Here is a 25934-nt window from a genome sequence, read left to right as displayed (position 1 = left end):
GAGAGGCCACCCAAAGAGAGCAGGAGAGATTTATCAGGGAGAGAGAGGGGTCCAGCCGAAGAGCTGCATTAACATTCTTAGTCCCAATCTAGTCACCCCAGCAGAGATTAGCTGCACCTGCCAAACCCAGCCCAGCAACCTTTTGGCGCACAGGACAATGCCCATCCAACTGAGCCACTCTGGTCAGGGCAAGAATTATTATTTTTTTAATCATAGAAAATGATTAATTTAGCAGAAATTTTATTTTCACTCTTTTTAAATATATATATCTTTATTGATTTCAGAGAGGAAGGGAGAGGGAGAGGGAGAGAGATAGAAACATCAATGAGGAGAGAGGATCATTGATTGGCTGCCTCCAACATGCCCCCTACTGGGGATCAAGCCTGCAACTTAGGCATATGCACTGACTGGGAATCAAACCAGTGACCTCTTGGTTCCTGGGTCTGCTCAACCACTGAGCCATACTCAGCCAGGCTATTTGCAAACTCTTTAAAGATAATTAAAAACACAAAGTATCCTTTTTAAAGTGTCCCAAATCAAATCAAAGTCACATCATCAAAGTAAAATACGACATTAAGAAGTCATTTAATTTGTAAGATTTTAAAAGTATATAATTTTATTGATTTCTTGGCAACATTTATCTGGTTGAGTTCCTGGCAGCTCATCCTGTTTATAGCTGCATCTGAAAAATCCTGTGCTACATTTTTACATTAGGAAGAAATAACATATAGAACTGCTCAGACCCTGAGACCCTTGTCTATCTAACAATTTGATTAATAAAGCCTATTTTCTACCCCCTCCCAATTTTACACTGGCTTATCTTCATTTAGATACTGTGCCCTAGCCGGGTGCTCAGTGGTTAGAGCATCCACCTTCGGACTGAAGGGTCACGGATTTGATTCTGGTCAAGGGCATGTGCCTCAGTTACAGGCTCGACCCCCAGCCAATGTCTGGGAGTGTGCGGGAGGCAACCAATCAATGTTTCTCTCACATCGATGTTTCTCTCTCACAGTCTCTACCCCTCCACTCTCTCTAAAAATCAATGGAAAAAATATCCTCGGGTAAGGACTAACAACAACAAAAAAAGATATTGTAAATTCATGAGAAAAGAACAAATTTTCTTATGGTGAAAAAAAATCTTAGGAACAACAAATTACAAATATTCAATTTTTTTTAAAAAATATATTTTATTGATTTTTTATAGAGAGGAAGGGAGAGAGATAGAGAGTTAGAAACATCGATGAGAGAGAAACATCGATCAGCTGCCTCCGGCACATCTCCCACTGGGGATGTGCCCGCAACCCAGTTACACACCCTTGACCGGAATCGAACCCGGGACCCCTCAGTCCGCAGGCCGACGCTCTATCCACTGAGCCAAACCGGTTTCGGCAAATATTCAATTTTTTAATAAACAAAAATGTTTTCCTTCCTCACGTGTGAACATCCAATAAATAAAACATACATAATTATTCCGGGTATAGAAACTAGTGATTCACTTATGAAAGAGGTGCATTTTTGTATACTTGGTGGTAAGGTTTTTTTCTTTTTTTGATTTTATTTGTTATTCTTAGTAAATCTCACTTTGACTAGACTTAGACTTATAGATGGAAGCTCTCAGAGAGAACAGTGTATGGCTTTTGGCAGTCTGTTCCTGGCATTTTTAAAAAAAATATATTTCTTTATTGATTTCAGAGAGGAAGGGAGAAGGAGAGAGAGATAGAAACATCAATGATGAGAGAGAATCATTGATCGGCTGCCTCCTGCACGCCCCCCACTGGGGATCGAGCCCACAACCTGGGCATGTGCCCTTGGCCGGAATTGAACCTGGGACCCTTCAGTCCACAGGCTGACGCTCTATCCACTGAGCCAAACCGGCTAGGACCGTTCCTGGCATTTTTATTTGGCCTCCTTCATTCTCTCGGCCGGAAGTTGAGCATATTCTGCCGCCTCTTAGCACACTGCTCCTTCAGAGCAATACACCCGGCGTTTGTGTTGTAGGACGTGAGGACTAACAAGACACCGAATCTTGGGTGCTTTGGTCCTAGGTTTCTCACCTTCTATGTTGAGTGGCTTTCTCACAACTTATTGGCAGACATCTTTAGGGAGATGGAAAAGGTTGCGGATACAACTAGCACGTTCAGACCCCAGGCGAGGAGGCACAGTAGTTATCAGTGAGGCCAGGAATAACTTTCTCCCCTTTTATGACAATGACCAAATTGAGAACACTGAGATTGACATCCGCAATGCAGCCCTGGACAAATTTGTGCTTTCTTTCTCCACTCCTCCTTGGTCTGTAACAGGAATGCCCCTTACTCAGCAGCAGGCAGGCAGACCCCTGCTTCATGGGGAAACCTTGTTTGTCATTCCACCACTGGTTTCAACCACAAAACCCTTCCATTCTTCACCCAGAGCATCAGCAGCAACTTCTGTGGACACACACGTTTCATAAAAGGTATGAAGTTTGCAATCATTGTCCACTTCGAGTTTCTGAGAGCCAGTGGCTGGGAAAGAGAAGCTCAGCTTCATCCTAAAGCATCCGACAGGCTCCAAGGCCCCACGAAAAGAGTGGTGGTAAAGTTTTTGTTTAAGTAAAAGCACTTCGTCAAACAAAGCAGGCCGTTATTATTTAAAAGTCTACTCCTTGCCCTGGCCGGTGTGGCTTAGTTGGTTGAACATTGTCTTGTACACCACGAGGTCCCCGGTTCAATTCCCAATCTGGGCACATGCCTGGTTTTCAGGCTCGATCCCCAGTAGGGGGCATGCAGGAGGCAGCCAATTGAGTTCCTCTCCCCACCCCACCCCTCTCAAATCAATCAAAAAACATTTTTAAAAAAGGTCTACTCTTTTCCCCCAGATTCTTTTAAAAATATATATATATATTTTTATTGATTTCAGAGAGGAAGGGAAAGGGAGAGAGATAAAAACATCAATGATGAGAGAGAATCATCGATTGGCTGCCTCCCGCATGCCCCACACTGGGGATCAAACCTGCAACCCGGGCATGTGCCCGGGCTGGGAATTGAACTGTAACCTCCTGGTTTATAGGTCGACACTCAACCAGTGAGCCATGCAGGCTGGGTTCCCCCAGATTCTTTATTTGAGTACAAACTCATCAATTTCTGTAGAATTCTGGCTATGGTACCAGGCCACAGGAAAGGTCTGAAATATCTGAAAGTCATTTGATTAGAGAAAAATGTCTTCTTGAGACTCGGAGGCAGCCATTCATCACTTGGCGTTGAAGGCATTCCTCAGTGAACTTCTTTCCTAGTCTCCAGAGGAAAGCTCAGGGTCTGGGTTCCCAGAAGGGTTGCTTCCAGCTGGAACACTGGCCAGCAGAGCATCCTTGCAGGCATTCTGCATGCAGTACTGTGGATCCTCTCCACCCCGGCCTCCAGCCTGAGCTGCTCCACCAGGCACTGCGGGCGTTCACACAGACCCCAGAAGACAAGGCCACCACACTGTGCTCTGAGGGCAGGCACAAATCCCAGTGTGGTGGGTAGCCCATAAGTGGCCACCAGTAATCCCCACCTGCTGTTGTGTCATCTCTCCCCCTGGAGTGTGGCTGGACCTAGTGGCTGGCTTCTGCTGAGCAAAACGTCATGGGATGTCACTTCCTAGATTAGGCTACAAAAAGACTGTGATTTCCATCTTGCTTGACACCCTCTCCCTCTTCTGGTGCCTTGGATCTAGTGGAAGCCACTGCTATGCGGTGCGTATCCTCTAGAGCAGCGGTTGCCAACCGGTGGTCCGCGGAGGTCCGGAAGGTTGGCGACCACTGCTCTAGAGAGGTCCACAAGGCAAGAAACAATGTCTCTGACCGACAGCCTTGGCCGGCACCTGGCTTGCAGCCTCTGAGAATCCCTAAGCCAGAGGCGCCAGCCAAGCCACCTACGGAAACAGTGATATAATAAATGCTTATTGTTTTAAGCTACTAAATTTGGGGATAATTATTATGCAGCAATGTGTATATAACTAACATATTCATTAACTGAACATATTAGGACATCAAACTATAAACAGTTTATTTGGTACAATTTTTCAGGGAGCTAATATGACCATAAATATTAAATTCTCCTATAATTTTACACATCCTCTGTCCTTGTAGTTCTACCTCTAGAAATTCTCTTAAGGGGGGAAAACGAGATGCTAACAAAGGAATAGTTACAGGGATGTTCAGAGCAGCACTAGAATGGCAAAAACTGGTAGCAATCCCATACATCTAATAACAGGGCATTGAGTAACTAGATCATGGAATTGCCTCTAACAGAACAGGTTGGACTCCATTAGTGAGTCTTGAAAAACAAAGTGACTTGCTTTCAGCATTTGAGAAAAAAAAAAATAACATGGAATAGAATGGAATAGAATTAAAAAATACCCCATATTTCCACCATTCAAATGCCACTATTTTCACCACTTTGTTTGTGGGTTTATTGATGATAGCCATTCTGACAGGTGTGAGGTGATATCCCATTGTGGTTTTAATTTGCCTTTCTCTGATGATTAGTGATTTTGAGCATCTTTTCATATGTCTATTGGCCATCTGTATGCCCTCTTTGGAGAAGTGTCTATTCAGGTCCTCTGTCCACTTTTTCATTGGATTGTTTGTTTTTAGTTTTGAATTGTTTAGGTTCTTTATAAATTTTGGATATTAACCCCTTATCAGATGTATCATTGGCGAATACCTTAAGGAGCCTCACATTATTAATAACTAGAGGCCAGGTGCACGAATTTGTGCACAGGTGGGGTCCCTCGGGGTGGCCTGCAGAGATCGGGCCCCAGCTTGCACCCCCAGCCTCGCAGCCCCAGCTCATGCCCCCAGCCTCACAGCCCCGCCTGGCACCCCGCCTTGGCCTGACACCGCCCCCTCACCTGCTCCACCATCCCACTTGCGGGGTGATCGGTTGGGGCTGGGGCCTCCCCAGCTGGGGGGCCCTCCCACCCCACCCGGCTCCCTCAGCGCCTGGAAGCCAGCTGCGGCCCTGCCTCCTGCCACCGCCACTGCTGGTCGCCATCTGCAGGGCAATCTGTGGGGCGATTGGGCCCCCGCTCGCACCTGCCTTGGCCTGGTGCTGCCCACTCACCTACTCCACCATCCCGCCGAGGTCCCGCTCTCATCGGGGCCCCATCGGGGCCGGCAGCACCTCCACTGTTGCCCGCTGCTGGCACTGCATCGCCAATGCCTGCCATGTTCCGCGCCGCCCCTGGTGGTCAGTGCATGTCATAGCAAGCGGTCGAACTCCCGGTCTCCCGGTGTAACTCTCAGTCAAATGACCGCCTGAGGGGACAATTTGCATATTAGGCTTTTATTATATAGGATGGGAATAACTCATTCGTGTGCCCTCGAGGTCCACACTGTTTGCTGATGCAGAATCCCACCAACCTCTAGTTTACAAATTAGGAAACAGGCTCAGAGAGGCTCCATGCATGAACCTGTCTATGTCTCTATGTAGGCATCTATGAAGTTTGCATATTTATGTTCTCAATTAAAGTTCTGTTAAAGGTCTAAATACCTCTCCTATCTCTCCACTTCTTACTATCAGCAACACTACCTCCCCTAGTCAAGCCCTACAGCAATGGCCTCTTAACTGTCTCCTCCAGCCCTTCTGCACCCTCTGATCCTCTCTTTATTCAATGGCCAGGGTGATCTTTTAGAAATTTAAATCTGATTATGTCAGTCTGCCCAACCACCATTGCTTAAGATTTTGCAGTGATTCCCAAGGCTCTTAGAATAGAGATAAAACTCCTTAACATGATTCACCAGGCCCTGTGTAGATACATTCACACCTTCTGCTCATGGCCCCCTCCTTTCTGTTCCAATCCCTTGGACTCTCTGTCCTTTGTATTCAGCATCTCCTTCGTGTCACAGAGGCTTTGCATATGGTCTGCCTTCTGCCAGGGCCACTCCTCCTGGCCCTTGTGCCTCGTTCACACCTACTCATCCTTCAGCATTCAGTTCAAATGTTATTACTCATGACGTGACACCTTAAAGCACTTTTTTCTTTAGATCACTAAATACAGTTGCCGTTTTATATTTATTTATTAGCTGATTAATGTTTGCTTATTTTTATACTAGATGGTGAGTTCTATAAAGGCAGGAACGGTGTCTCTTTTGGATCACCCATCCTCGTGCTGAGCATAATACTGGCCCGCTAGAGGAGCTCATAAAGGCTTTGTTAAGTGAATGAGGTGATGAATGAACAAAACCCACTGACTCCTCTGATCTGCTTCCTTTTCCTGAAAGGGCCCTCAGATCCTTCAGAAGACAGGAAGCAGCAGAGAGAGGGGACTATACAATAATGACTGCCCATCACAGAGTGTCAAAGTAACAGGAGAGTCTACAGGATGCATTTTAGAGGCCTCCCTATCCTGGCTAATTTCCACCCTCTTCCAAAGAGGCCCAGGCGGGAAGTCACTGAGAAGTCCCAGGGCCAGCCTTTCTGATACAGAGCCTCACCAGGAAGGCAGGGAGAGTGGGAAGAGGGAGAAAGGAAGGGAATGGATGTCTACTAAGAAGGGACTCTTTTGGACACCATGCTAAATGTTTATATCTATCATCTCATGTAATCCTCCCCGGAACCCCATTTTGCAGATGAGTAAACAGACTTAAAGAGCTTGTGAAACCCATGCAAGGCAAAGTTGAGTTGGAACTGAGATCTGTCAGTCTTCCTTCGACACCTGGGCTTTTCCAGGGCCTAAAGTTGGCCCTAAAGACCCATCGGTTGGCCTCTGTCTAAAGCTGTCTTTTAGGAGTCCGTGTACAGTATGATGGTTGAAGTCCATACATGGGAAACAGAAACTCAACATAAAGGCAACTGCTACCAGACCTCAAAAGTGATATATAAATTAAAATTGGAATGTGGAAAGTAAAGGAGATGGAGTTAGTGTGAGGGAGTTAATTTCTCATCCTTCAGATTAAGGAGATAAGACATACTGTCTAAAACAGACACATTTATGGTGTTGCATAAAAGGATAATGGTGATCACAGGAGAACTAAAGACAAGCTGTTGATGGCAGTTGCCTCTGGGGAGAGGAGTTGGGGAAAGAAGAGAAAGTTTCACTTTCATTTGTTTGTCCTTCTGAGCTTTTCATTATAAAAAAAAGAAGTTAACTCTGGTTGGGTAGCTCAGTTGGTTAGCTCAGCATTGTCCTGATACACCAAGGTTGTGGGTTTGATCCCTGGTCAGGGCACATACAAGAATCAACCAATAAATGCGTAAGTGGAACAACAAATCGACGTTTTTCTCTCTCTCCCTTCCTTTCTCTAAAAATCAATTTAAAAAAATTAGTGTTCTGTAACTTTTCTAAAAAGTTTAGGTATTTTTGTTACAAGGGACTAAACAAACGAAAATACCATTCCTTTGGAATGCAAGCATGTGTAGAAGTCGTAGGCCTTGACAGCTGGGTAAAAGTTAATCTGAAGGTTTCCTCTGTCGGGAAGGACGTGAGTCAGGGGAGGGTCATGTGATGGTAAACATGGCTTCCTAAGCAGTTGCCTCTGGAAAAAGAGAATTGGAGACAAGTTTGATAAATTTGCCTTTGCGAGCACCCAGGGCCCGGCTAACACAGGAGCGCCCCTTCCTCACATATGCCTAAAGGCAGCTCCCAGGCAGACACACCCAGACACAAGAGGGCACTGGCTCCATGAGGACCACAGATAACCACCCCCTGACTATCCCTGCAGCGCCATCCTCTGAGCAGGAGCTCCTGCCTGCCAGGGACACCGCTCCTGCAGGCCCCCTCTGACAGCAGGTAGATCTAGTCCCAGGCGGCGGAGTGCAGCAGGTTCTCAGATGAGTGTGACTCTGGTCCCGTTCCAGAGCTGGTCACAAAGCACAGATCACAGCCCCACCCCCCTCAGGACCCAAGCAAGGGCCCCTTTCCCTCCCGAGGCATGGCGCCCTCTTGACCTTTGCTCATGTGCAGTTTATGTCACACTGAGCCTCTGCACCTGCTAAAAAGGAAGGCTAGGGCACAGCTCAGCTCAGGAGTGCCATTCACTGGCAGCCAGGAGTCTGGCATTTCCAGTACCTGTTGTTGATCTTTGACCCCTGCCCCTCCCACCTTTCTTCCCTGCTGGTCTCTCCTGTTTTCAGTTTCCTCACTTCCCTGGCAACCTTGGTCTGACTGGCAGTTTACCCCAGCTCCTTGCCCAGGCCATTCCTTCCATGCTGTCTTCAAACCCTGCTTCCTGCACCTCTCCCAACCCTGACAGGGAGAACTCAAGTAAGAAGGTCCAGTGGGCTTCTGGGAAGAGGAGGACGTCTTCCACAGACTCAGAGTCAAAGTCCCACCCCGACCCGTCCAAGGCGTCCAGGTCCCGGAGACCGAGCCGGCTGACGGTGAAGTATGACCGGGGGCACCTCCAGCGCTGGCTGGACGTGGAGCAGTGGGTGGACGCGAAGGTTCAGGAGCTCTTCCAGGTGGGTAGCGTGGGGGAGGGGGGGAAGGGGGGGGGCTTGAAGCCTGGCCAGGGAGCTGAGAAAAGCTCTGCTCTGAGACCTCAGGAGGAGCTGGAGGGTGGATGTGAGATGCTCCCATGGAGAGAACGCTTTTCCCAACAGGTGAAGCGTGGGTTTGCAGCCCAGAAATCTGGCCCCTCTGGTCTGGGCTCTGCCTCTAGCTCTCTTCAGAATCCAGGGCATGTCTTTTACCATCTCTGAGACTTGGTTTCCTCATCTATAAAACAGGACTCTGAATGCCTGCCAATATCTCCTTTTAGGACGTTTTGGTGCTCAAGAGAGATAATAGAAGGGCTATTTTTTTCTTTTTTGTCTTTTCTTATTCTTATCCTCAACAAACATACACGTCTAGAGCTACATTGTCCAATACTGTAGATATCAGCCATGTGTCGCTATTTAACTTCAAATTAATGAAAATTAAATAATATTAAAAGTTCAGTTTCTCGGTGTCACTACCCAATAGCCCCATGTGGCTAGTGGCTTCATACTGTCAGCACAGATATAGAACATTTTCATCATTTCAGCATGAACAGAACGGGGCCAGAACATCAGAGCAACCAGCACTAACGCCAGCAGCTGGTCACTGACTACCCTCAGTTCCACCCAGGCCAAGGGGTGGGTCTTGGCCCCTTGTCATGGGAAGTACTTAGCTATCTCCACATTGGGATCCTAATGAGTAGCAACCGCTGCTTTAACAAGAAAACATTTTGAGCACTTAAGCACCTGCTCGGCACAGGGCCAGCATTTGATGTGCGTTATTTCATTCAGCACCTGCACGACTCCATTAGGTAGCTACTGTTTCACCCTGGAGGACGTGGAAGCTTCGCGATGTTGAGTAGCTAGGAAGCTACGGTACTCAGGGCCGCAGCCGGGGCTCTGCCCGCAGAGCCTGAGCACTTACTTGCGCATCTAGTGGTTCCCCATACACCTGAAGTACTTCAGGAAAAAAACCAGTGCCCTGGCTGCAGCTCAACTGAATTTAATTAGAATCTACTAGGGTGAGGCCCGGGCACCGGTCTTTTTTATAAGCTCCACAGTTGACCCCAGCATGTGGCTGGCAGAGAGCCACTGCACCAAGCCAGAAACTAGAAGTCTTACTTGTCCTCATACCATGGTCCTTATTTCTCCTCTTTCTTGACTCAGGTCCTTTCTCTCTCTCTCTCTCTCTCTCTCTCTCTCTCTCTCTCTCTCTCTCTCTTTCTCTCTGTCTCTTGTGGGAAACAAGGGCCTGTGATTCTTCCAGGAAAGGGCTGTGCCAGCAGCTCTGTGGGTGGGTGGGGAGGAGTCGTCCATGTGGCCCAAGCTGCCTTGTGAGGCTCCTGGGTCCTGTGTCTGCTTGGTCCAGGTGTTGACCATGTTCCCTGCTGCATCCTGGGGCAGGTGGCAGATGTCCTGACGCCGGGAGCGGGAGAGGCAAACTTTCTCGGCCTGAGTCTGCTCTGACCTTGCAGAACACCTTCCCTGCCCGTCACTACTGCCAGCACCCTCTCTCTCTGGATCAGTTTCAATTTCAGATTGTTGTGCACTTGCATGAAAAGTCTCATATTTCAGACACCGCAGGGCAAGTCCTTTCGGGGCATCAAAGAGAGACACTAGACAAAACTTGTTTTGCAAGATTAAGGGGGGGGGGGCGAGGGGAGGAAGCTGTACAATAACGAGCTTAAAACATTTCCAATAGGACATGTAGGAGGACCGCTCCCAGGCAATGACTGAAATAAAATACCTGGCCTGCAGTTGCCATGGTGATTGTCCAAAGGTGCAGGTGGCAGTTCCTCTCCTAATCCCTGCTCTTTTCATCCGGAAGCAGCCAAGTGGCTGGGGAAGCCCCAAGTGGCTGATCACCTTGGGCAGAGATGGAAGCAATAGAGCCTCCAGACTTACCGGACCCCAGTTCTAACTTCACAGGGCCCCTCGCCACCCACCAGGGTCTCCCTTACATGTCCCCCTTAAATGGCACAACTGGAAATGGTTCCAGGGATGCATCACCACTTCTTTAGTATTTTTAAAGGGACCCAACCTTCCTTTGATGAAGGGCCCCACCTCTTCTCACGGGGTGTACAGCCTGCTTTGGGGTCTTCAGAGGAAGCAAGTCTGGATTCAACCCAAACAAACAGATTTGGGGCGCTAGCGCTCCTGTTGTCCAGAGGGAGAGTGTGGATTTGGCTACTAAGCAGGGGCTTAAACACCCATAAGTTTCTCCTATTTTAAAAACACTCTCGTTCATCAACGTGCCCCACTCTAATAACCATCCCATAGTTCGTGTCTCCTTTACAATAAGACCACTTAAAGGATTTGTCCATACTCACATCCTTTACTTACCTTTCCCCCTCCTATCACCATTCAAACCATCAAAATCTGGCTTCTGTTCCCCCAACTCTATGGAGAGCTCTTGCCAAGGTCACCAATCATTGCCTTGAGCTAAATCCAATGCACACAGCAGCAGGGGAGACACTGTTGATCACCCCAGATTTTGAAACATTCCTTTCCTATGGATTTCATGACACGATCTTTTCCTGCTGGCAGCTAGCATTTTGATGCAGCTCTTTCAGTGTGGTGAGATTTTAAGAAACAATCTGTTAACCTTCCAACTTTAAAAAAGTATTGCCAATGAATTTGTGAAAACAGACATTGTTAGTTCATCTCTGAACCTTACTCCATGGCTGGTCCCATGGCAGGAGTAAGGGGCCTGAGTAGGGAGTGGAGCTGAGAAAGAGGCGTATCTGGCAGCATCTGGCAGGATACTGCCACATGTAATAAATACAGAATCACAAGCGTACCACACTTGTTCATCTCAGCAGGAGTTGTTTGATATATCTGCTCATTTTCTGAGAATTCAAAAAAAACACTTGAGAGCCCTAATCGGTTTGGCTCAGTGGATAGAGCGTCAGCCTGCGGACTGAAGGGTCCCAGGTTCGATTCCGGTCAAGGGCATGTACCTTAGTTGTGGGCACATCCCCAGTGGGGGGTGTGCAGGAGGCAGCTGATCGGTGTTTCTCTCTCTTTGATGTTTCTGACTCTCTATCCCTCTCCCTTCTCTGTAAAAAAATCAATAAAATATATATTTTTTAAAACTTGAGGGAAAGAATATGGATTATGATATGAGCCTATTTTTCAACTCCAGACTGCAGGGGCAATCTGACTCTAGGTAATATATGTTCCTTATATTTAATATAACATCATAAGTCATATAAAAATTTTTTGGTGGTTCAGTTGGTTGAATACACAAAAAGTTGTGTATTCCATCCTGATCCAGGTGTATAAAGGAGGCAACTGATTGATGTCTCTCTCACTCTCTCTCTCTTTCTGTCTCTATCTCTCTTCCTTTCTCAAATCAATAAACATATCCCCAGGAGAGAATAAAAATGTGTGGGGTTTTTTGGCTGCACTAATACTTATTTATTTATTTTAAATATATTTTATTGATTTTTCACAGAGAGGAGGGGAGAGGGACAGAGAGTCAGAAACATCGATGAGAGAGAAACACCAATCAGCTGCCTCCTGCACACTCCCCACTGGAGATGTGCCCGCAACCAAGGTACATGCCCTTGACCGGAATCGAACCCGGGACCCTTGAGTCTGCAGGCCGACGCTCTATCCACTGAGCCAAACCGGTCAGGGCAACTAATACTTTTTTAGAGGCAGAATTCTAATCACTAGAATATAGTATCTTTATTATATTCTATGTAATAATTTCACCCCCCCCCAACTTCTGGGATTTCAAATTACATGTATGCTAGACCACTTGATATTACCCCACAGGCCACCAAAGCTGTTCTGTTCCTTTTCTCCCACTGCCCAGGTTTTTTTCTTTCTGAGCTTCATTTTGACTAGTTTCTTTCACTCTATCTTCCAGTTCATCTGATCCTTTTTTCTGCAAGTATGCTATTATTTCCATCCAGTAAATTTTTCATTTAAAATATTGTAATTTTTATCTCTAGATGTTTGGTTCTTTCTCATATCTTTTATTTTCATCATTACTGTGTTCATGTTTTCCTTGTCTGATTCCATCATCTCTGTCATTTGTGGGTCTGATTCTATTAATTGATCTTCCTCCTAGTTTATAGGGAACATTTTCTGCTTCTTGCCATGACTATCTATCTGGATACTGAATTGTAGTGTAAATTTAATGTTGTTGAGTAACTGGATTTTTTTTTCTTCCTTTAAGAATGTTGGGCTTTATCCTAGTAGGTAGTTTAGTTACTTGAGGTTCTGCTGAGGCTTGTTTTTAAGCTCTGTTAGCATTAGTCTAGAGTCGCCTTTAATCTAGAGAATAATTTACCCCCGTAGTGAAGCATGGCCCCTCTGAGGTCGCTGCTGAATCCCTGCATAACTGTCGCTCTGGCTGGGTGGACTTTGACTTGTCTCCACACCTCTGTGAGGTCTGGGAACTGTTCGCTCTGTGCTTTCGGTACCTCACGGTGCCTGGCTTCGTGAAGTTTTACCCTAGGCATGTGCATCTTGTGTTCAGCAGACTTAAGAGACCCCTTATGCAGATTTCTGAAGGTTATTTTCTTTCTAACTCCCTCCTCTCCAGAACTTTGTCCAGCAGATTCCAGTCACCTCAACCCTGAATTCTGATCTCTGTCATATCAGCGTAGCAAGACCACTGTGCTCTGCTTGGATTCTCTCTCTCTCTCAGTTCTCTTGTCTGGAAATTGCCTCTAGAAAGCAATTCAGGGCAAGTATGGAGTTTACCTCTTTCATTTCCCTTCTCTCGCAGGCATTTCTGAGCTACTTCTTGTCCAATATCTGAAAACACTGTTCATATATTTTTGTCTAGTGTTCTAGCACTTATGTTGGGAGAATAAATCTGGTCCCTGCTACTCCATCATGACCAGAAGTTAAATATCTGGCTAACTCTTACTCGGCCTTCTGGTCTCGGATTAGAGGTCACTTCCTTCCAGAAAGCCTTCCTAAACCCCAGGCTTGGTTAGGTTCCCCTTCCATATTCTCCCAAAGTATCTCATCAGCGTGCTCACCACCCTAGTGCAACTGCTTTTTCATCTGTCTGTATCCCTCAGGAGACTATGAGCTTTTCAAGGGCAGGATCGTCATGTCTGTCTGTCTTGCTATTATAACCCCAATATTCATCACAATGCGTGGTGTACAGCATTCTCTCAATAAATATGCATTAAATGAATGAATGCTGAATCAGATGAGCTAGAAACCAAGGCAGCAGAGGGGAAAGTCTGGAGCTTAGGATGAAAGAGCTATCTTAGACGCCTAGCACTGTTTATTTTGAAAAAGGAATGGAAGGACCAAAACTGTTAATTTGTCTCTGAAATCAATAAGAGATATTTTTAAAAAATCAATTATAGAATAAAATTGGCCCGTTTAAAGTCTCCATGTGAATGTACTTTGCTATCAGGTATCCAGTACCCCAATCGAGATATGGGACATTTCCATAGTCCAAAAAGTTGCTCCAATATCCTCTACCTTTAGTTAAATTACACAACTTGATTACTTAGTACATCTGTTTCTATCATGTCTATGAAAACAATGCCAGGTTCTGAGATAGCCCTTTCACCCTACATGTAAGCTCTTTGAGGGCAGGTTCTTTGTTTTGTTCACTGAATTTCCCAAGTTCACAGCGCCAGGTTAATAGTAGCCACTTGACACATATTTATTATTATCCCAAAGGATTAATAACCAAATGAAAAAGGTGAGGTTTGGAAAGGTGAATATAAACTATCCAAATCAGTATGGAAAGAACTTGTTAAGCATAACATAAAAAGGAAGCAAAACCTAAACTGGAAAAGATCATTAGATTTAACTATTTAAACGCATACACCTATTTCCCCAAACCCTTCTGGACAAATGATATTTCTATCATATGTGGAATGCTAGGGCTAATCTTGTTTTTTTAATCAGTAAGAAAAAACTGAACAAACTAATAGAAAAATGGGTAAGGCAGCAGTTCTTGAAGTGTGTTCTGGTGACTCCAGGGGTTCCTAAGACCATTTCAGGGGGCCTGTGATTATTTTCACAATAATACTAAAATGTTGTTTGCCCTTTTCACTATGTGGACACTTGTACTGATGATGCAAAAGCAACGATGGCTCTTAGAATGAATCAATAAAGTGACACCACGCACCCCTATGCTCGTTGCAGTGTTATTTACAATAGCCAAGATCTGGAAGCAGCCCAAGTGTCCATTAGTAGATGAGTGGATAAGGAAGCTGTGGTGTATTTACACAGTGGAATACTACTCGGCCATAAAAAGAAGGAAATCTTATCTTTTGCAACAGCATGGATGGATCTGGAGAGTATGATGCTAAGTGAAATGAGCCTGTCAGAGAAAGTCAAGTACCATATGAGTTCACTTCTATGTGGAGTCTAATGAACAAAATTAAAAAACAAAATAGAAATAGACTCATAGATATAGAGAACAGACTGACAGATGTCAGAGGTGAAAAAGGTGAAGGGATTAAGAAAAAAGAAAAGAACCCTCATAGACAGACAACAGTATGGTGATTACCAGAAGGAAAAGGGATGGGAGGGTGTAGAAGAGGGTGAAGGCTGGGGGATAAATGGTGATGGAAGGAGACCTGACTTGGGGTGGTGAACACACAATGCAATATACAGATTATAGAATTGTACACCTGAATCTATTTAACTTTATTAACCCACGTCACCTCAATCCATTAAAAAGAAAAGTGACACCAACCTGTACTAGTAATCATGTTCTTCACCACCACGCCACTTTCACTTACGGAAGTCCTTGATGATGCAGTAAAAATTATTAAGTTTATTAAATCTTGGCCCTTGAGCTCACATCTTTTTTAAAAAATAGACTTTGATTTTTAGAGCAGTTTTAGGTTCACAGCAGAAGTGAGCAGAATGTACAGAGTTCCATTATTCCCCGTCCCCACACATAGTACAGTCTCCCTTACTATCAATGTCTCCCACTAGAGCAGTGCACTTGTTACAGCTGATGAATTTATACCAGCACATCGTGATCACCCAAAGTCCATATTTTATATTAGGATTCACTCTTGGTGTTATACATTCTATGGTTTTGACACATGTATATTGACATGTATCCTCTATTATAATATCATACAGAATAGTTTCACTGCCCTGAAGACTCTCTCTGTATCACCTATTCATCCCAGCCTCCCCGCAACCCCTGGCGACCATTGATCTTTTCACTGTCTCTATAGTTTTTTTGTTTGTTTGTTTTTTAAAATATATTTTATTGCTTTTTTACAGAGAGGAAGGGAGAGGGATACAGAGTTAGAAACATCGATGAGAGAGAAGCATCGATCAGCTGCCTCCCGCACACCCCCTACTGGGGATGTGCCTGCAACCAAGGTACATGCCCTTGACTGGAATCGAACCCGGGACCCTCCAGGCCGACGCTCTATTCAGTGAGCCAAACCAGCTAGGGCTCTCTATAGTTTTGACTTTTCCAAAATATCATAGTTAGAATTATACAATATATAGACTTTTTAGATTGGCTTCGTTCACTTAGTAATATGCACTTAAGGTTCCTCCATGTCTTTTTATGGCTTGACAGCTCATTTTGTTTTAATGCTGAGAAATATTCCATTGGCTGGACGTACCACGGTTTATTATCCTTTTACCTAAGGAAGGACATCTTTGTCACATCCAAGTTTTGGCAACTATGAAGTTCCTATAAATATTTGTGTGCAGGTTTTTTGTTTTTTTAAATATATTTTTATTGATTTTTTACAGAGAGGAAGGGAGAGAGAGAGTTAGAAACATCGATGAGAGAGAAACATCGATCAGCTGCCTCCTGCACACCTCCCACTGGGGATGTGCGCTCAACCCAGGTACATGCCCTTGACCGGAATCGAACCCGGGACCCTTCAGTCCGCAGGCCGACGCTCAATCCACTGAGCCAAACCGGCTTCGGCATTGTGTGCAGGTTTTTGTGTGGAAATGTTTTCAAGTCATTTGGGTAAATACCAAGGATCACAATTGCTGGATTGTATGGTAAGACTGTGTTCAGTTCTGTAAGAAGCAGGCTGTCTTCCAAAGTGACTGTACCCCTTTGTATTCCCACCAGCAATGAATGAGAGTTCCCATTGCTCTGCATCCTCACCAGCATTTGGTGTTGTCAGTGTTTCAGATTTCTTGCCATTTTAATAGGTGCGCAGTGGTATCTAATTGTCGGTTTAATTTGCAATTCCCTAATGACATGTGATACTGAGTATCTTCTCAGCTGTTATTTGCCATCTGCGTATCTTCTTTGGTGGGGCATCTGGTCAGATCTTTTGCCCATTTTAAATTGTCCTTTTCTTATTTATGACTTTCAAGCCTGCAACCCCAGCATGTGCCCTTGGCCAGAATCGAATCTAGGACCTTTCAGTCTGCAGGCTGACGCTCTATCCATTGAGCCAAACTGGCTAGGGCGACTATAATAACTTTTAAAGATAGCTTTATTTCACATACCATATAATTCACTACTCAAAATGGGAAATTTCATATTTTAAATATCTTCAAATGGTTGTGCAACCACCACAATCTAATTTTAGGCCTTTTCATCACCCCCAAAAGAAACCCTGAACCCATTAGCAATCATACCTCATTCCCTACCGCCACCATTCCCAGCCCTAAGAAACCACTAATCTATTTCGTGTCTCCATAGATTTATCTATTCTGGACATCTCATACAAATTGAATCATATAATATGTAGCCTTTTATAACTGGTTTCTTTCACTAACAATGTTTTCAAGGTTCATCCATGTTGTAGCACGAATCAGTGCTTTGTTCCTTTTATTGATGAGTAACATTGCAGGGCTACATCATATTTCATTTATCCATTCATCAGTTGATGGGCATTTGGGTTGTTTTAGACTTTTTGGCTAGTATAAATGATGCTGCTATGAACGTTCATGTGCAAATTTTTTGTGTGGACATATGTTTTCATTTCTTTTGGGAATAGACCTAGGAGTGGAATTACTGGGCCAGATGATAAATATATATTTAACATTTTAAGGAACGACCAAACTTTTCCAAAGCAGCTGTACCATTTACATCTCTACTAACAATATATGTAAAAATTTTGAAATTAAAACAAATACTCTTTTTAAAGACTTCTAGGGCTGTTCCGGTAGATCACAGTAGGCTCCCAGTAACTGTTATGGAAGGATGGATGCATGGTTTGAATAAGACGAGAGGAACTGAACATGGAAAATAGAGTGGGGGATGGGTGAGCCCCTGACAGTAACTTTCACTCCAGCACTAGCTGGCCAGGCCTCTCTGAGCCCCATGTGATTCCCAAACAGGATCAACCAACCCCTTCTGAGCCGGAGGTTGACCTGGAAGTTCTCATGGAACTATCCACAGAGGAGCAGAAAACTCATTTGGAGGTAGAATGGGGGCTGGGCCCTGGGGCCAGCGGTTGGGGTTGGAAGCTGGGCTTGGACTAAGGGGAAGCTAGGAACCCAGGCTCTGCCTCCTTGGGTGGCGTGGGAGAACCCCATCAGAGGGAATTCCTGGAAGACTGAGTGGGGGCTTGTGGGAAAGTGCGGTGGCTCAGGGACCCACTGTCTGCTCTCTTCTACCCAGGCTCTTCTCCGAGACTGTCCCAGCCCCACAGAGGTAAGGACGCTTTGCTGTTCTGGGGGTGAGAGGAGGCCCAGTGGGGAGGAAACTAATGAAAGGAAAGCTTGGGCCTGCGTCTTTCCCCCGTTCCCTGGCTCTAGGACAGCGGTTCTCAACCTGTGGGTCGCGACCCCTTTGGGGGTCGAACGACCCTTTCACAGGGGTCACCTAAGACCATCGGAAAACACACATATAATTACATATTGTTTTTGTGATTAATCACTATGCTTTAATTATGTACAATTTGTAACAATGAAAATACATCCTGCATATCAGATATTTACATTACGATTCATAACAGTAGCAAAATTATAGTTATGAAGTAGCAACGAAAATGATTTTATGGTTGGGGGTCACCACAACATGAGGAACTGTATTAAAGCGTCTTATTCAAACCATTAAACATTAGGAAGGTTGAGAACCACTGCTCTAGGAGCTGGGGTAAGGGAGATGTTAGGGAGGACATATGGTGGTGGGTGTGACTCCATGCCTTAATCTCACCCATTTCTCCTTCAGCCTTTTATCTCCGAACTGCTCAGTCAACTCAAGAAACTCCGGAGACTCAGTCGGCCTCAGAAATAAGACTTGTGAGACTACGTTTAGCAGCCTCAGCACCGTCAGGCCTGCCCCGAGCCTCTGGATTCCGGGCTGAGAGGGAAGAGGCTCCTTGGAACATGGACAAGGAACATTGGAAGATGAGGAGGTCACATGTGCCACCCCTGCTGCATGTACAGTCACAGCTGGTTCCTGTCAGTTGGGCTTTCTGGGAGCCAGTCATGGCTGCTGCCCAGTGTTTTCCTTGACAGCCAAGTGGATAAAACCTTTAGGAGTCCCAGCTGAATGGAGTGTGGAGCATGTCTGTGCTGAGGGGTGGAAGAGGGAGAGGGTGAAGTGATACACCAGGAGGCGAGCATCCTGGCACACTCTATCCTCCCACCTCACCATCCAACCATCCATCCATCCATCCAATCTTTGAGAATTTAAAAATGAAGGTCACAGTTCTGCTTCAGAGATCACAATCTAGCAAGGCCCTGAGGCTAAGACACAAAGCATCCTGTCATCATCAACAGGAGCCCCAGTGGCAAAGACCAGTTTTGAATCCCAGAGGAGGCAACAGGAAAAAGCTCCCTGGGTCTGGGACATCAGGGAAGGCTGAAACCTCCTCCCCCGTTTAGTGATGCAGGAGGCCTCAGGCTGAGGGCTCTCCAGAGCTGGCTGCAGCCAGAGGAAGAGAAAAAGCAGGGGCTAAGCAGCGGGGGATAGGGTTCAGGCTAAGAGGCCAGGGGTCAGGCCAGGAGGGAGTTGCTAGCAACAGACACGAGTCAGAACAGCAGGCAGGTTGGCACAGGAGCCCTGGAAGTTGGTGCCCTTTGGGAATAAGGCAGGAAGCAGGGTGTGCTTCCACTGTTTGTGCGCGCAGCGTCTGAGTCCTAGAGAGGCCGAGAATCACGACAGTGGGGGCTGGGGCTAAGCTGGGCTGCCCAGAGCAGGACCCACACTTCCGTTCAGTTGAACAAATTCATGCCTCTCCTCTACGAGGCCTCCGAGACGGGTGGTACTGTTCCTGCCGGGAGAATCTTACATGAGGGCTCAACCCTCCCCCTCACTCCGTAGGACTGGATTTACAGCCTACTTTGCTTTTGCCACCTCTCCAAGGACCCAGGCTCAGGGCCCACAGGTTCTAGAGATCAACAATGCTGGGCCCAAGGACTCAACATACTTTATTTGATACATTAAGTGCTGGGGCGCTTGAGCAGGTTTCAAGGCTCATTCTTAGATTCAGTCTGGTCTTTCCAGTCCAGGCTTTGCTGGTGGAGGGCTCCTGACTCCTGCCTTCCCTCGGCTCCTCCGGCCACCATTTCCAATGCAGAATCCTTCCCCCTTCATGGACATGGAGGCTCAGGAAAGGGTGCACCCATGAGCAGTCTAGCTTGAAATGCTCTCCCATCAGATGCCCCAAGTCTGGGCCCAGAGGTGGGTGCCCCAGCCTGTGTGACTGCCTGTAGGACGACCTTCCTGGGAGGCCGGGGTGTCCTCAGTGTCCTTGGCCTGCATGTGGGGGGTGGTAAGCAGATGTCTGGTGCTCTTTAAGTTCAAAGGCATCATGGCCTTCCCTGTGGAAAAAGAGAAACAGGTCAGGGATCACAGGCAGCCCTTGGGCATCCCAGTCCCACAGAACATTCTGCCCGCACCCACCGGAAGCAGCGGACACAGTAGAGGTCTCCGTCGCAGCCAGCACAGCGCAAGGTGGCATCCTCATTGCAGATGCAGCACCAGGGGAGCTGCTCCTCCTCAGCTTCAGGCCTGGGGGCCAGAGCCTGGGCCTTCAGGGAGCAGACAGGAATGGGGGAAGTAAGGTCCCTGAGGGAGTAAGGTCCCTGAGGGGGTATGCCGGGGGGGGGGGGGGTGCTGCCAGAGCAGTCAGCCAGTCAGCGGGGAGGCTGCGGAGGCCCCTCAGTCCGTGTCTGGGGCTTTTCTCACCTGAGGCTCTGCCCTGCAGGATTTGGCCGGGGGTTGGAGTGTTGGCTCTGCCGGGATGTTAAAGCCACTTGCCTCATCCAGGGCAGCTTCTTCAGTGAGCTGTGGACAGGGCAGAGGACAGCTCCCTGTTCGTGGCCCAGGTCCTCCCCCACACCCTGAAGGTGCTGTGGCCTTAGCTTCTCAACCCATCTTCCTTTATTGGTTGCCTATGGCTGCTGACACCCCATCTCAAGGGGCCAGGGGGCAGGTCTGGGTCACAGGGACAGAGGGACCCCAGCTGGAACAGCAGCAGCAGAGCGACTGGCTATTGAGTCCCAGATGGAGGCAGGATGAATGGGGCCAGGTGGGTGGTGGGACAGTGAGGTGGGGGCCGCACAAAGGGTGGCCAGTGGGTAAGGCAGGCCCACCTGCTGCAGGACTCTCTGGATGGCCGTCTCCTCATCCTCATCGTCATCGCTGTCTGGGAGGCGATAGTCTTGGAGGGTCACTTGAAGTGGGAGAGAGGTAGGAGCAGGGGAGGAGTGAGGCTGAGAGAGTTCGCTGGAGTGGCTACACTCTTGCTCCCGGGAGCTGGTTTGGTTTCCAGTGGCACTTGGTCCAGAGCTGAGCAGTCTCTGCAGCCATTCTGATCAGGCCTCCCCCTCCCTGCTCCACCCGGCAGGGCTCGGGGTCAGGAACAGAAGGCTCTGCACCTGAAGGGAGCTGGAGGTCCCCTGCCCCCTGATGGCGGCCACCTGCTTTGCTCCCAGTACTTTCCCTTGTGGCTCTGGTTGTGGCTCTGGGCAGAGCTCGATAGACCCCCGGGCACAGAGACCCCCCCCCCCCCGGCAGCCCTTTCACAGAACTTGGCCTGGGTGTGGGGGCTGCTCCCCAGGTTCTACCTCTGTCAGGGTCCCGTCCCCGAAGCACAGCCAGGCGCTTGGCAAGGTCCAGGATCCGCTCTTGCCTCGTGTTCTCCTCCCGCAGCTCGACCGCAGCTTCAGCCAGCAGCCTGCTCTTCTCTCCATCCAGGGACCGGGTGGCCTGCCCCTTGGAATTAGCACTCAGGCCGCCTGGCCAACCCTGGTTGAGGTCATTCTGAATAGCGGCAGCTGGAAGGAGCAATGCAGTCAGGGAGGCAGAGATATTCCAAGATCTCTCATCAGAAGCCACTGAGCCCATTTCTCAACATTTTATAAAAACCTACAGAGCATCAGCTTTTTGTTCAGCACTAGCTCACATGGTTTATATTACAAATGAGATGCCCATCCTAAGAACAGCATGTTAAATATCAGGTGGGCTGGGATGGATGTAGTTGGAAAAAACCTCTACGATTACCAGTGTTTCATATTGGGGGAAAAATGGTCTGAGAATCAATGCCCCAAATAATCAGGTTATGGGGAGGCCAAAGTTCAGCCAGTGTCTCTGCCTTACAGGCTGAATCAGCATTTCCAGGGAGCAGCACAGAGAGGACATGGCAGAACCTGAGGTCTTATGTGTGACTAGGCTGGAAGAATTTTGACAGAATGGGTGTGGCTTTGACATGTTCCCTTTAGCTCACTATCAGACCAAGAGGTTTGAAAGCAGACAGCTTTGGGTTCAAGTCCTAGCTTTGTTACTTAATGGCTGTGTGATCTTGATCAAGTTCCTTAAGCTCGCCAGGCCTCAGTTGCCTCATTTACAAAATACGGATAATAAGAGTATGTACCTCATAGGATTACTGAGGATGTTCGATGAGATTGTGTCTCTAAAGCAGGGCTTCTCGATGGTGGTTCTATTGACATTTGGGGCAGGATAATTCTTTGCTGTGGGGCTGTCCTGTGCATTACATGATGTTTTAGCGGCATCCTTAGCTTCTGCTCACTAGATGCCTGTGGTACATTCCGAGTTGTGACAACTAAAAAGTCTCCAGACACTGTCAAATGGGCCACGGAGGGGAAATCATCCTTAGTTGAGAACCACTGCTCAGAAGCCTCTGAATAGCACAATATGATTCTTATAATGATGGAAACATTCCACATCATGGTTTATATTTGTGCAGTCCAAGATGGTAGCCATGAGCCACATGTGGAACTGAGCACTTGAAATGTGGCTAGAACCACTGAGGGGACAGAATGTTACATTTTATCTAATTTTAATTAAATTTAAGTAGCCTCTTCCTCCTCCTTATCATCATCATTGCAAAGAACACTCACTGAGCACTTACTACAGCCAGGCAGGGTCCTAAGAACTTATTGGATAATCTCATTCATTCCTCGAAACTTCCCCACAAGGTAGGTTTTAACACACGCACACACACACCCCTCCATTTTACAGATGAGGAAAGTGAGACTTTCCCAGGATCACACAGCTGGTAAGTGGGAGGAGAGAGAATCACTGACTGATTCTAAAGTCCACACACTATCCACTAGGCTTACACTGGCTCCCATAGAAGTAAACACTCAATAAATGGTAGCTCTTATAATGTTGATTGTTCTCTGATTTACATATATTCACCTCCCAGTGGGCAGCAGAGCCTCTCCCACCTGGGGAGAAAGAAGGGCAGGTCCCTGGGGCACAGGTGGAGAAGTTACCTGGGCTTCCTCCATCCCAGCTCTCATCAATAGCCACTTCTGCTGTGAGCTGTGTCAGCAGATCCTGCGCCTGCTGGGCCTGGGTCCTGGTGTCTGGTGGCTGATGCGCCTGCTCAGAGGAGGGAACTCAGTGGGGATCAGGACGGGGAAGCCACACCATCAGGTCCAGAGCAGTCTATGTCAGTGGATGTTGAGGAGTCCCCAAAGCTCAGGGAAAGGGGCTAATCCAGGGCCCACATAATTGAGTAGGTCTGACAGTCCCCAACCAGACGGGGCCACTCTTTCCTGCCCCATCCAATCCTGCTGGTCCCTGGTTCCCTGGCCTGGCAGCAGACCTGAGGATCCGGGGGTGGGAGTCAGAGGCTTGCCAACTACGGAGAACATAAGCACACATGTACTAGGACCCCCTTCCCTCTCAAGCCACAGCACTCACCGGCTGGGGGGTCTGAGAAGGTGGAACTCTGCCCTGCAGTGCGGCAAGCCGTGCCTCCATCTCCTGGGTGGAAGCGATGGAACTCTGGGTTTCGCCCCTCAGTGCGGCTAGCCTGGCTTCTATCTCTGCCTGTGAGGGCACTGACTCTGCAATTGGCATGGGGGAAATCTGTAAGGTCCAGAGGAATCTCAGTCCCAGGAGCCCCAGATATTGTCCTTTAGGCCAGCGGTCGCCAACCTTTTGGACCTCATGGACCACCAGTGGTCCGCAGACCACCAGTTGGCGACCGCTGCTTTAGGCCACCCTGCCTGCCCCTACTCACTGGGCTTGTTCTCCTGGCGGAGCCGTGCTAGGCGCTCAGCGATGGCTTGGTCTTGTGGGGTCAGTCCATGGCTCTGGGGAGTGCTGGACTTCTGCTTGGCTTCCAAGGCTGCCACACGCCTGGCAGGATATGAGATAAAGGTTCTTGAAGAAGGCAAAAGGGAGGGGCGAAGGCACCCCCTCATTTTTCCCCATTCAAATCATTTCTAGACATCTAGGGAGGCCTCCAATGGACAATCTTCTGTGGTCCTCATGCATGTTGGCCTGCAGCTCAACCCAGCTGCCCAGCCGGAGGGTCCAACAGAAAGGATGTGAATCAAGAACTGTTTCTGGGGAAAGGGCTCATGAGCTGCTTTCTGATCCCAAGAGGGCAGGTAGGAGCCTTCAAGGTGGATGGTCTCCTGGCCCTGTGTTCATCTGATCAAGAGGCTGGGAAGAGAGTCCATCCCTGGGGCTCCCTTGCCCTTTCCCCATCCACATTTGTCTCTGTCCCTTCAGCACTTACTTCTTATAGTTCTGAGGTGGTGACCACTTGGAGGCACTGGCAGGAGAAGATCCTCTATAGAGAAGAAATCTGGTTTCAGAAGCCCTGACACCTGCCAATCAGTGCCCCCCACCCCGAACACTTCCGGGGCTGACCTCGGGCCACAGAGCACAGGCTACCAGGGCTGGCCAGCTGCCTGCTGCCGTGGTTGGCTGAATCCTCGCCCTTGTCAGCTTCTCACCTGGTCAGGGCCTCGTGGCACTGTTTGCAGACTTTCTGTTGGGTGTTCCCGGCCCGGGGCACCGCTGCACTGAAGCTAAGGCAGCTGGAACAGAAGGCCCGGCCACAGTTCTTACAGCCAATCTGCAAGAAACACGAAGCAGGGTTATCCACGTCTCAACCACCCAGGCAGGCTCCTCCCTGGCACTCTCTGAGCACCTAGACGAGAGAAGACGACACTGAAGTTATGAACAGCTGCTGAGAAGAGGATGAGGGGCGGGGACCCTAAGGCCTGGGGAGACACAAGGGTGGAGTAAAGTGATTCCTCCATCTCCAGTCTTTTATTCAAATCAGGGAAAGCTTCATACAAAATTTCCATGCTTTCTGTCTAACTGGTCTTCAACTTCCTGACACTGGGGTATAGAAGACAAACAGGCAAAGCCCCTTGTCACTGACTCCTCAACAAAGGAGAATCGGAGAAAGTGCAGAGCTCAGGCCTTCTCTGCTCCAGCAAGAGGGAGGGAGGCGTGGCTCAGGAGGGGACGATAACAATAGCCTCCATTTATTAAGCACTTACTGTGTGTCAGGCGCTAAGCTCAGTATTTAACATTCTTCAGCTGATTTAATCCTCAGAGTTTCTACACACTATTTTACTTAATCCTGATGCCCAGCATTACTGTTCCTATTTTCGGTGGGGGTCAGAGAGGTTACATGACTTGCCCAAACAAAAGTCACCCCCTGAATAAGGCATCAGAGCTCAAATTTGAACGCTGACCACCCTGCCTCCCAAACCCAGGTTTCCAAGTACTGCACGGACCTGCCTCCCTAGGTGCTTCACTCATCCTATGTGGTTTCTATCCGCTAGTCATTGCTAACACAGCCGGCCTGCAGTTACCAGGGGAACTCGGGGGTCTGTGCTGGAGGGCGGAGAGACTCTGCCACGGAGCCCTGCGGGCAGGGGAAAGGTCGGTAACCTAACGGAGGGAACCCGGAAGGGCAGGCTGCGAGACGGCGAGGGTTCCAGAGCAGAGGGAGTAACGGGACAAGGCGTGATGGAGAGTGGGCACAGGGCGGCGGCGAAGCAGCAGGACCGAGGGGAGGAAACAGCCGGACCCTACACTTGGCAGACAGAAAAGTCTAGCTTTCCAAAACCCACAGGAGCGCGCCTTGCACAGCACCTCGCTGGACCCACACCAACCGGCAAGCGAGGGAGTGCTAGCCCCATTTTACAGAAATGGGAACTAAGGCGCAGTGGCTGAGAACCACGCTGCTGGAAAAGGCTGGAAGGCAGTCTATGGGCTGCAAGTCCCGTGTATTTCCCTCCACTCCGCCCACGGGGAGAGAAGACTCACCTCCTTCTTGAAGAGGGTGAACTTGACAGCGCAGCCGTAGCACCTGCTCTCCATCCTGC

The 25934-nt window shown here is 48.0% G+C and overlaps 2 protein-coding genes across 5 annotated transcripts in view; one reads left to right on the top strand and one right to left on the bottom strand.

The window, feature by feature from the left end:
- The window catches only part of PPP1R14D (protein phosphatase 1 regulatory inhibitor subunit 14D), a 24630-nt gene extending 5894 nt beyond the window's left edge, over window positions 1-18736 (top strand). The window contains exons 2-5 of one of the 3 annotated variants that reach the window (XM_023757472.1): window positions 8213-8420; window positions 17715-17798; window positions 17998-18030; window positions 18550-18736. In XM_023757472.1, coding sequence (XP_023613240.1) covers window positions 8213-8420; window positions 17715-17798; window positions 17998-18030; window positions 18550-18615 — 391 coding nt within the window. In that variant the 3' untranslated portion in view covers window positions 18616-18736. Of the gene's footprint in view, window positions 1-7764; window positions 8421-17714; window positions 17799-17997; window positions 18031-18549 lie in introns of those variants that run through there. The other 2 variants (XM_006093031.3, XM_023757473.1) reach the window with 2 other exon arrangements.
- ZFYVE19 (zinc finger FYVE-type containing 19) lies at window positions 18732-25934 on the bottom strand. 2 transcript variants are annotated; one of them, XR_002830328.1, is made up of 12 exons: window positions 25876-25934; window positions 24546-24667; window positions 24326-24379; window positions 23822-23940; window positions 23500-23645; window positions 23067-23175; window positions 21396-21605; window positions 20922-21001; window positions 20515-20613; window positions 20230-20357; window positions 19754-20147; window positions 18732-18896 (listed from the first exon to the last, which is right to left on the bottom strand). XR_002830328.1 is itself a non-coding variant. In XM_014459437.2 (11 exons), exons 1-11 carry the CDS (start codon window positions 25927-25929, stop codon window positions 20069-20071), a joined length of 1200 nt encoding a protein of 399 aa, XP_014314923.1. In that variant the 5' UTR covers window positions 25930-25934; the 3' UTR covers window positions 19716-20068. The 2 variants fall into 2 exon arrangements, 1 of the variants encoding a protein (XP_014314923.1); XM_014459437.2 differs by lacking the exon at window positions 18732-18896 and having other exon boundaries at window positions 19716-20147.

Source organism: Myotis lucifugus, unplaced genomic scaffold, assembly GCF_000147115.1.
Source record: "Myotis lucifugus unplaced genomic scaffold, Myoluc2.0 scaffold_109, whole genome shotgun sequence".
NCBI classification, from domain to species: domain Eukaryota; kingdom Metazoa; phylum Chordata; class Mammalia; order Chiroptera; family Vespertilionidae; genus Myotis; species Myotis lucifugus.
Note: the sequence above shows the minus strand (reverse complement) of the source record. Positions and strands in the feature narration are given on the sequence as shown.